At 43.8% G+C, this 11,082-nt stretch overlaps 1 protein-coding gene across 1 annotated transcript in view; it reads right to left on the bottom strand.

Annotated features, from left to right (window-relative positions):
• The window catches only part of LOXHD1 (lipoxygenase homology domains 1), a 101,430-nt gene that overhangs the window by 75,110 nt on the left and 15,238 nt on the right, over positions 1-11,082 (bottom strand). The window contains exon 5 of the mRNA XM_015561479.1: positions 4,956-5,054. Coding sequence (XP_015416965.1) covers positions 4,956-5,054 — 99 coding nt within the window. The remainder of the gene's footprint in view (positions 1-4,955; positions 5,055-11,082) is intronic.

An 11,082-nucleotide genomic window follows, 5' to 3' on the forward strand; every position in this document is an offset into this window, starting at 1 on the left:
TCCCCACTGGGGTGCCTGGCCAGTCTGGGTGAGGGGCTGAGGGCTGTTTTCAGGCTGGGGGTGACTGAAGCTCCCAACTGCTCCTTTTTTTCTTTTTTCTTTTTTTATTCTGGGTCAGCTTTAGCTTTGAGGCTTGGCTCCAGCTCTTAGGCCTCCGCGGCTGATAGTAGGTTTCTGGCCTTTGCTTGCAATGTTGCAATCCTGCTGGCTGAAGTCTGGTGGGATTTTGTTACATAGTTTCTTAAACTGCAGCTCAGAGGCCTGCAGCCGCAGGCGGGGAACGTTGGAGTCCTCCGTCACTGAAGCAAGCAAGCCTCATGTTAGTTTCAAGCTGCCTGGCTGCCGGCCGCCATCTTGGCTGTCAGTTAATTTGCATATCTTGCTGATTAGCCAATGGGAAGGGTAGCGGTCGTACGCCAATTACCATGTTTCTCTTTTATACATATATATTTTTATACATATATATTTGAGAGATTGGTATATATATAATTTAGATCTTGCTCTTCTGTAATTTTTTATTCATATACTTTATTGTCTTTCCTTTGTCATGCAAACTTCTTTTGTTTTAATGGAATTTATCAATACTTTCCTTTATTACTTTTGCTTTTAGTGAATAGTTGAAGAAACTCCATTCTGAATTGAGATTTTAAAAAAGATACTCTCTTAAAGTTGCTTCTAAAATTTTCACGGAGTTGTTGTTTCACATGTAAGTCTTTAGCCCATCTGGAAGTTATTTTTGTATATGGTGGAAGGTAAAAAAAATCTAATTTTATCTTTTCTCATATGGTGAGACAATTGTTCACACACCAGTAATTGACTATTTCATCCTTTTCCCACTGATTTATAATGCTGCCTCTATGTGTGTTTCTGGACTCTGTATTCTGTTCCATTTGTTTTGGGGTTTTTTTGTTTATCCGCTATCCATATCACACTGTTCCAGTTTCTAAAGACCTGCAATGTCTTAATATCTAGCAGGGTAAATATCCCCATATTGTAAATATTGTTAATATACTTTTCAACATTCAAAATTGTCTTGGCAATACATAGTTCGTTATGAACATGAATTTTATTAGCAGCTTAAGCCATCGGATATTGCCCTTTGGAAGTGTGATTAAAATTTCACTGCATTTATAGAATAATGTGAGAAAATTTGACTTCTTAATAAATTTAAGTTTTTTCTCATCCATGAGCATAATATATTCCTCCATTTGTTTAGGTATTCTTGTATATCCTTAAATAAAATTTTATATATTTCCAGAAAACTCTTTTGTTAGAGTTATTCTTAAGTACCTTATAATTACTATTAGAAGTCACATGTTTTAAATTAAATGTTTGATTATTGTTTTTATTAATTTTTGTATATTAATCGGGCATGCAGAACCTTTATTAAACTTTCTCTCCCATTGATTCAAATGACTTGTAAATTCTCCTAAATTTTGTAAATGATTATTTTTTATGAAAATTAAAGTTTGTTTCTAAATGGAGTGAAAGGTTGGAGTTTCTCCTAATTTTATTGACTTAAACAACCCCTAAAGAATATGCTCAAAGAAAAAGGAAATTGTACCCCAAAGAATAATCAAAGAATATTGTCTCAATGATATTGACTTGAGTTTGTTAAGACTTGCTTTGTGGGTTAGTATATTATAATTATGTGCTTGAAAAAATGAGTTTTCTCTACAAGTTGGATGCAGGAATCTACATACTTTCATAAAATCAAGCTTATTAACTGTGTAGTTAAAATCTTGTGCAGCCATACTAAATTTTTATCCATTTAACTTATCAATTATTGAGTCTTGTGTTAAAATCTTCCACTATGATTATTTACCAAGTTTCTCCAAGAATTTTGTTCATTTTTACTTCACATATTTTTGGAATAAGTTGCTAAGTTAATACAAGTTCAGAATTATCATATCTTCCAGGCTTATTTTTGTTTTTTTGTTATTGCCTAATATACTTCTATATTTGACAAAGCATTTTCCCTTAAAGATTAATTTGATGGATACTAATATAGCTATACCAGCTTCTTTCCTGTTGCTGATATGTTCCTGGAATACTTTATTCCATCTTATTTATTCTCAGCCCTTCTGTATCTTTTAAGCTGAGTTTTATTTATTTTCATTTAATACAATATTAAACATATCTTGCTTCTCATAGAGGAGAACATATATCCTTTAACTGGTGAGTTTCATTTATTTCTACTTATTGTGATTATTTATATATGTATCTTACTTTTTGCTTTTAACTACACCTTTTCTTTATTTCTCCTTTCTCCTTTCCTGCATTCTATTGGATGGATTGACTTTTTATTCTTTTTACTTCCTCTATTGGTTTAGAAATTATACATTTCTATTTCTGGTGATTAATTTTATAATTTTAATATGCATACTTGACACTAAAGTCTAAATTTAATATCTCTACTCTCCTAGGATAGGAGAATGCACTGGGATCAAGAACTGTATTATGTTTTAACAACCATTATCTACTTTCCTTCTCAAAGATTATTGTTTTTTAGTGTTTTGGGTCCACATTTTCTCATATCCTGGTATAGTCATTATTGTTATCGCTTTGTATATCAATGCTTGCTTAGACTGTCACATAATTATCATTTTTTGGCTCACTTTTGTTTCTTACAACCCACCCTTTCTTTGGGGTACAATTTCCTTTTTCTTTGAGCACATTCTTTAGGGGTTGTTTAAGCATAGGTCTATGAGTGGTAAAGCCCATTTCTCTTTGTTTGAATGGAAATTCCGTAGTTATGCCCTTATGCTGGAATTATAACCTAGCTGGGTACAGAATTCTAGGTTGATATATATTCTTGTTCAGAATACTGAAGATATTATTCAATGAACTTATGCCCTCTGTAGGTTGATGATAGGAACTTGCTATAAATTTAAATTTTTTATAGAAAGTAACCTGCCAAATCTGGTTACTTTTAAGTTCTTTCTCTTTGCCTCCACCTTCACCACAATGTATCTAAATGTGGATGTTTTTATTTATCCTGTTTAATGATTCATTTTCTTACTTTAACTTGAAGATTCATATCTTTGCTCAATTTTGAAGTTTCAACCATTATCTCTTCAAATATTTCCTCTCACCTATTATATATTCTCTGTTTCTGGAACTCCTGCTTAACATCTATCAGGACTTATTCTCTCCTTCATGCCTCATGTCTTCTCTTTTATATTTTCCAACCCCTTTTCTCTCTGCTACATCTGAATATTTTGCTCTTATTTATCTTATAGTTTACAAATTATCTATTCAATAGTTTCTAATTGTGTGAATTAAGCCATTTATTAAACATTTATATTTATTCACTATATTTTTATTTCCTGTATTTCTTTTTTTAATTTTAATTATTGATATTAGAGAGAGAGAAACCTTGAAATGTTGTTCCACTTATTTATGTGTTCGTTTGTTCATTCTTGTATGTGCCCTGACCAGGGATCAAACCTACAACCTTGGCATATTGAGTCAACACACTAACCAACTGAGCTACCTACCTGTCCAGGGCCATTTCCTGTATTGTTGTTTGCTATATTTTTCATGGTACCTGTTATTTTCTTCAATTGCATATTTCATGTTGATAGTTTAAAATACTTAAATTATAGCCTTTTTCAGGTTACTCTATTATCTGAAATTCAGCAAGGGGGGGGCAGCGGAGGGTGTGTGTGAATGTGTTAATCTCATTGTTTGTTGTATCTATTGGTGCTTAGCCATGTTGAATTGTGTCCATAAGTGTTTTGTGGTTTTGGAAACTGAATCCATCTTCAGTACTTCATCTATAGGAATCGCAATTCTTCTGCTAAGCACCCAAGGGTATTACTAGCACGGAACCAATTTTCTGTATTTGTGGGAAAGGAAGTCCCCCAATTCTTCTGCTAAGTACCCAAGGGTATTACTAGCATGGAACCAATTTTCTGTATTTGGGGAGAGGAAGTCCCCAAAGCACACTTGTAGTGTAAAATCAAACCTCAAGCCCACATGTGGTACAAGCTTAAGGTAACAGTTTCTCAGCAATTGTCTTTTTAATCTGGAGCTCTTGCAGAGATAAGTTTACTATACCGATGAGCAAATGTTTTCCTGTTCTATTTTTTCACTGAAAATGTTCCTGTGAACCTTCAAGACTCCTGGCTTTATGTGTGGTTCTAATTTTGCATATCTTGCCTCATGAAGGGCCAAGAGCTCATTTTATGACCTCAAATGGTATAAAATCCACCCTGTAGATTGCTGAATGTGAAAGCTCCCTCTTTTCAAGAGCCACAGCATCAATTCATAGCTAATATTTTGGTTTTGCGTTCCCTCTTCATTTCCGGCACCTGGAGACTTTTTTTATTCTTATAAGTTCAGCAATGCATTTTGAGTTTTTCAATATATTGTGTCCAAAATTAACATGTCTAGGTAGCTGTACTGTCTCCTATGTTCTTCCATTAAATTGGCAGAAGCAGGAGAGAACCATCTGCCTCAGTTCCGCTGGCCTGAATTTCCTCCTAACACCTGTAGCTGTGTCTGTGTCCTTGGTTCCTGCTCCATCTATGAGGCCAAATCTAATTCTACCCCTGGTCCCATTCTGGTCTGCCCCAAACCACTGCATTGAATCAGGCCAGGCCACATCCCAGAATATAACTCAAGATGGACATGCAGCTTAGGGAGACAAGAGGGTAAGTGAGAATGAGTTCCATGGTGATTGGAGCTTGGATCTGTTCTAAGGTGCAGGACAATTTTAAACCAAGCCAAAACCTAAGCACACCTTACCCTGAAAACACATTACACACGTAAATTTTACAAGATGAACACCTTATTGCCCAGAGGAGCCCATGACAACCACATCGTAAGACAAGAGATCCTCAACAGAGGAGCCTAAAGAAACCGGGATCTGCGAGGAGGGGAGGAAACCGCCCACCTAAGAAGCAGTTTCTGGGCATGGTTTGTGAAAGAAAGAATTTCAAACCCCTTACCTGTGTCTCCATATTCTCCAAAGATATTGATGAAGACATCCGCATCTGTTCCTGCACCAATGACATCACCAGTGTACACCTTAATTTCATACCTGTTACCTGAGAAAGGGGTCAGAGAAAGCCTCAGTTCATTAGGATCCTGAGGAGGGAATAACAGGCCCCAAAGTAACTACCACACCATCCACCCTTCCCTCTATCAAGGCATGAATTGTCATGATCACTGTCAGTAACTGAGCAACAACCAAGTTGCCTGACATTGGTTCCAAACGTTCCTTGCTAATACATAAGCCTATCAGATCAACACATTGCACACCTTAACCTTATACAATGTTATATGCCAGTTAGAGCTCAGTAAAGCTGGAAAATAGTCAAATGGTCATTTTTAAATTGATTGCATAGCATAAATCAGAGGTAGAGTGGACTTCAATTTTTATCTACTAACATGTTGCTTTGGGATGCATGAATCAGCCCAAATCCAAGGTACCCCAGCACATTTCTCCTGGATATTGAAATGCCTCTTACTGGGCACCCTGCATCTGCTCTGCCTTCTCCAATCTGTTCTCCATACTTCATCACAGTGTAAAAATCCACTGGGGAAAATGGATTCTGTCAATGAAAATTGTCAAGGCTATACCCAATGCAAAGACTAGAGGCACCAATAGTAGCCAGCAAATGCACACTTAGAAATTACCTCATTTAAAGACCTGTATCTGCTTCTTGTATCTTTGCTCCATTCCTTGAACACTCAAATGTCTCTGCCTTGGCCTTAGCCCCAGGGGTGTCCCCGAAGGCCATTGCTGAACAGCGGTCAGTCAGAAGGGACACCGGGACTCCAGAGGGCACTGGGCACAGGGAAGCAGGAGACAGGATGGGGGATTGGGGACTGGAGAGCATTTGTGGAAGGAGTAGCAGACATTCTGAATCATTCCAGAAGGTGGAATTCAAATTAGCAGGTTGAATTATAAACAAGGATATTTTAGCTCAAAAAAAGCAACATTTCTAGTGGCCAAGGCTATCCAACAAGCAATGGGATGCCCTTGGGAAGTGAGTTTCTCACCCCTAAAGACACATAGGCAGTTATCAGGTGCCAAGCACACGGGTGGACAGCCATCTGTCGGAGACGCTGTGGAGAACATGCCAGAGGTGAGAGAATGTGAGAACACTAAGGGTCCTTTTCACTCTGCAATTCCACATCGTTTGGCCAGGAAAGGGAGCCCTGCAGACTGTGCAGGGAAGCCAGGAGATGAAGGAAGCATCTCAGAAGATGGGGGAGCTACCCAAGGCCATGCCAGATGAGGCCTGGGAAGCAGGAGCCCAAGCAGGGTTTTGGGAACACACGGCATCCCTGTGCTGGCCAAGTGCCCACAAGCAGAGGGTCAGGGCCAAAGTGAGGCAACAAGGAGGCAGCCAAGGGCCAGGGATCCAGAGAACAGACAGCACTGGGGTGGGAAGGAGCTTCCAGGACTTTCTGGCTGAGGCTGTGCCCAGGGATCGGGAAGCCAGGGGAACCCAGTGCAGGAGGAAGTCAAGTCAGGCACAAGGGCGGACAGCCTTCTAACCTCTGAGAACTTTCTATGGCAAAATGGGGTCCTAGAGCCCCATGCAGTTGGCTGAGTACAGAGCAAGATCCTGTATGTCAGATAACCTTCAATCACACTAGGGGAAGGGGGATGCCACACCTCACAGCTGCTCTTTAAAGGATCCCGTAGAGTGACAATGAGGCTGATGAGATTACTGCTCTTCCTCTTTTTTTTTTTTTTCCACATTTCCTCTTTAAGCAGAACCCCAGACTATCTGACTATTTGATTTGCCATTTTCCCAACAAGGCCTTGGGCCCTGTGCCAACCCTAAATTGTAATTAAGTGCATGTATCGATGAAAGAGCAAGCTGAATAAAATAGGGCTCCCTTCTCTCCGTTGACAAACTGTCAGCACAGTGCATCAAACCCTGCTACCCAAGGGTCCTGTGAGAACCCCATGATTTCCTGTGACCAGCATCTCCCTGAGCACAATCCAGCTGCAAGTGGATTTTGATAGGTTGAGTCCACCCCTTAATCTGATGATCAGTGAGAGGGTAAAATGCCCACCTATGAAAACTGGCTGCCCTCCTGGTAACAGGAACTTGTAATAACACAGGGAGAGGTGAAGGGCTTATGAAAATCTCTGCCCTGCCCTGAGGCTAGAAAGGAGAAAGATGATAAGAAACAAAGGTTGAAAGAGAATGGGCAGGGCTGACCCCCCTTCTGGGGCAAATCACACTGAACATTCACACAGGCCTTGCAGCTCGCAGGGCACTAGCATGTCTTTGAAGTCATCTGATCCCCACAATAGCCACATGACACAGGAGGGGCATGTCCTGTTGATATTCTCATTTACAGAGAGGAAACTGAATCTCAGAGGGCAAGGCGGCATGCCCGAGGTCACACAACAGCTAAATGATGCAAGAGGGGATCAAGGCCAGGTCTCCTGTCTCACATCCAGGGCTCTTTCCAGGACACTCCTGGCCTCTTGTGCTCTCCGCCAGGGGCCCGCAAACTTTTCCTGTAAAGTGCCAGGTCGTCAAAACTGTAGGTCATACAGGCCATGTGGTCTCTGCCTCAACTACTCAACTCTACCACTGTATCACCAAGGCAGCCATGCACAATCTACGTAAAGACACACGGGCATGGCTGTGTCCCAATAAAACCTTACGGACACAGCCATTTAAATTTCATATAACTTTACTGTGTCATGAAATATTATTCTTGTGTTGATTTTTTTTTTCAACCTCCTAAAACTGTAAAAACCTTTCTTAGCTCGAGGTCCACATGGACAGGTGGCAGGCGGCGCTTGGCCCACAGGTCGTTGTTGGCAGTCCCTGCCCTGAGCTCTCCTTTGCTCTCAGCATTGGTCTGTGTGTTTCTAGGTGGAGGACGGTGGGCAACTCAGCGCTCTGGGGCCTGGAGCAGGAGCAGAGCTGCCTGGTGCTGGCCTGGTCAGCTGCTGGTTGCAGGATAATCACGGCACATCCTAGCCACGAGCTAAGCAGCTCAAGGCTCCAAAGGATGGAGAACTATTGCCCTTTCTTAGAGGTGGAGGAGGTGAGAAGGAGCATGTCCTGGGCCTAGTGTGGGCAGGCGGGGCCAGCTGTCCCTGCCTCCATGATGCTATGTGCCTGAGCTGAGCCTGAAGTTCCCTGAGTCCAGTGAGAAGCCGGCACGGGCTGGGCTTTCCTGAAGGTGGGGACAGGTGGAAGCACCAGTTCTTCAATGTCAGGCTTGTGCCTTCAACTCGTTGCCTAACAGAGCAAGCAAGGAGCAGAGCTGGGAAGAGGGGAGAGATCAAGTTGGAGGAGGAGCTAGCAAGGCGTTCATCACCCTGAGCAAGTTTGGGAGGAGCAGGGTCTAGGGATGGAGCATGGGAACGGCGGCCCGAGCCAAGGTTGGCCCATGGTTTACACATCTGGCACATCATCTGTCAGGAAACTCCCAGCACTGAGTTTTCTCTGGCCTGTCAGCAGGACCAGCAGTAGCCCACACAGTGCCTCTGTGCAGATGAGAAAAAAGGATCCCTTCCTCAAGACACGCTGCTGCCATCTGTTGGATAACTGTCATAAGAAATGCAAAAATCTACACCTGTGTCCTCACAGAGACACGCTGGTGCAGCGCTCAGCCTGCACAACCCAACTGGCAACCCCACCTTCCAGGCAGTAGCCTTCTCCCACTAAAGCCAGTGTGAGCTCTGAGAGGCCAAGCTAAGCTGGGCATTGATCTGAAAAGGATACAGTAAGGAATGTAGACCGGGGATTCAGTTAACCACATGGTGCCTTCCCAAAACCAGAGCTGGGCTGAGCTGGCAGAGTTAGTTGCAGCCTAAAGACAGGTTGCTTGCCTCAGGCCGCAGCAGAGGGTGGTCTGTCCTTCTTGCCCGGCGGGCGGGGGGGAGGGGGACAACACATGCCCAGCATCGCCTCTTTCTTTCTTTTCTCTGCTGGCCCATGGCAGAGGTCCAGACTGCTCCCATCAAACGGGAAATCTGTCTCCTGCAGGCCGGCCGGAAGCTGCCTGCGTGGGCTTCCAGAAAAGGCAGGCAACGGCAGGCCCGAGCTGCCTCCTGCGTCTGGTGCGCCAGCCGCCCCCACGGCCTCCCCTGCACTGTCTGGAACAGTCGGCACACGGCAGCGACAAGATACATCTCCATAGAGCCACTGTGGGCGCGGGGGAGGCACAGTCACGGGGGCTGGGACCCCCCATCCTGGTGCTGTGTGCACTGAGCCAGCCAAGCTGCTCATCGTGTTCATGACAACAGAAGTCAAGCAAATGCTCTGTAACGAAGCCTCCACCCCGCCTGCCCAGGAAGGGACCATCCCACACCCACCAGCATTTGCGCCTCAGAGAAAGAAGCTCACGTGACCAGGGCTTTTTTAGGAAGCAGAGAATCATGAATGAACTGGTGGTGAACTGACTCACGGAGCTTTTTTCCCCTTGCCTTCCACCCGTTCTCAGACCCCGTGTGATTAGACCATGGCCTTGTTTCTTTGGGCAGGTGGGGAGTGGGGAGTGGGTTGGAAGGAAGATGACTGGACTTTATTTTACACCCCCTCAAATCTGCAATGGCTCACACCCTGACACCCCTCACTTCCGCTCACTGAGAGCCAGATGTAGAGAAGTGAGACATCACAGGCACTAGGCGGAAGGAGAGAAATTCAGTGGGGAGACTTAACCAGGTCAACCCGGGTATGGCGAGGACGTGGTCAGCGGACCCACGGATGAGCAGCAATGCTACATGCCAGGAGCTGGGGCACAGCCACTGACCAACAGCCCTTCCTCCATGCTGCCCCCAAAGGTTTCCTCTGTCTTCCCTCAGGTCAGAGGCCCAATCTCTTGGCCAGATTCACCCCATTCTTCAAATAGGACTGAAACATTTCTGCTTTCTCAACCTGGCTGCCCTTGAACACACACCCACTTATCAAAATAATAATAAGAGCCTCTGATGGTTGCCGAGGACCTACTATGGGCCAGTCACACCTACCAGCTCATTTAATCCTCAGCATGACAGACCCAAATGCTGCTAATATCACTATTTACTGATGAGGCAATGAAAGCAGAAGGTTAAGAAAGTTAACCAAGTCCCCATGGTTAGAAAGGGTGAAGCCCAGATTTGGACTCATGGGACTGGACAAGAAGGTGCTCTCTTAGCTGTCATTTCACCCCTCCCCAGTGTGGTCTGGGTCTAGCTTGAACCCACTTTCCAAGCCAGCAGTGCCCCAAGCAGATGGGAACCTCTTCTGTGGCTCTCACTGGGCTCACTCTGGCTAACACTCAGAGCTCAGGGGAGGGGTCAAGTCGGAGACCATAGGTAGCTAGAACTCATACCAACAGCTGTATCAGGACCAAGGCAATGTTGGTATCATAAGTCCAAAATGTCATGCATACAAAAGCAGCGCTGAGAAAGTGCCGTTTCCACAGATAGAAAAGCAAAGGTTATTATAAACACCCATTTGAAAATCAAAATAACCAAATAGAGGGCAAATATACAATTTCATGCATCCCCCAAAGGTCTCAGCTGCTGGGTTAAAAGAGAGCATGGACTGTGATGGTGCCCAGAGCCTGAGGCCCAGTGAGCTGTGAGCTGGAGGGCCTATTCTCAGCTGTGTGAATGAGATACTGTGCCGTCAGAGCCCTTAGTTCCCCAAGGGCTCGCATTCTCTTTGAAACCTAGCAAACTCCTTTTCAACCGTGAAGTCTTAGCTTGGGCATTACCTCCTCTATGAAGCCCCCCTGATGCCCCCTTCCTCTCTGCTTCTATCGGCTCCCATTGGTCATCGCTCACTTAGAACATTCTATACCTTCGCACTGTGATTACTTGTTGGCCTACCTTTCTCCTCTTCATAATCTAGGCTCCTGCCTATTTACCCTGAGCACAGGGTCTGGTGCATAAAAGATTCCCAATAAACACCCACTGAATCACTGCATGACATTGGGGGAGCATGACCTGGTATCTTGGGCCAGGGTGACCAAGAGCAGGTCACTTAACTCCTAGGACTTCTGTTTTCTCCTCTATAAAATGGATAAAATCCCTTTTGGCCCTGAAATTATTTGATACTCTTCCCTGAGGCCTCATTCAAAGCAGTTTTCTTCTTCCCACTC

The sequence above is a fragment of the Myotis davidii genome, unplaced genomic scaffold (assembly GCF_000327345.1).
Source record: "Myotis davidii unplaced genomic scaffold, ASM32734v1 scaffold815, whole genome shotgun sequence".
Lineage (NCBI taxonomy): Eukaryota > Metazoa > Chordata > Mammalia > Chiroptera > Vespertilionidae > Myotis > Myotis davidii.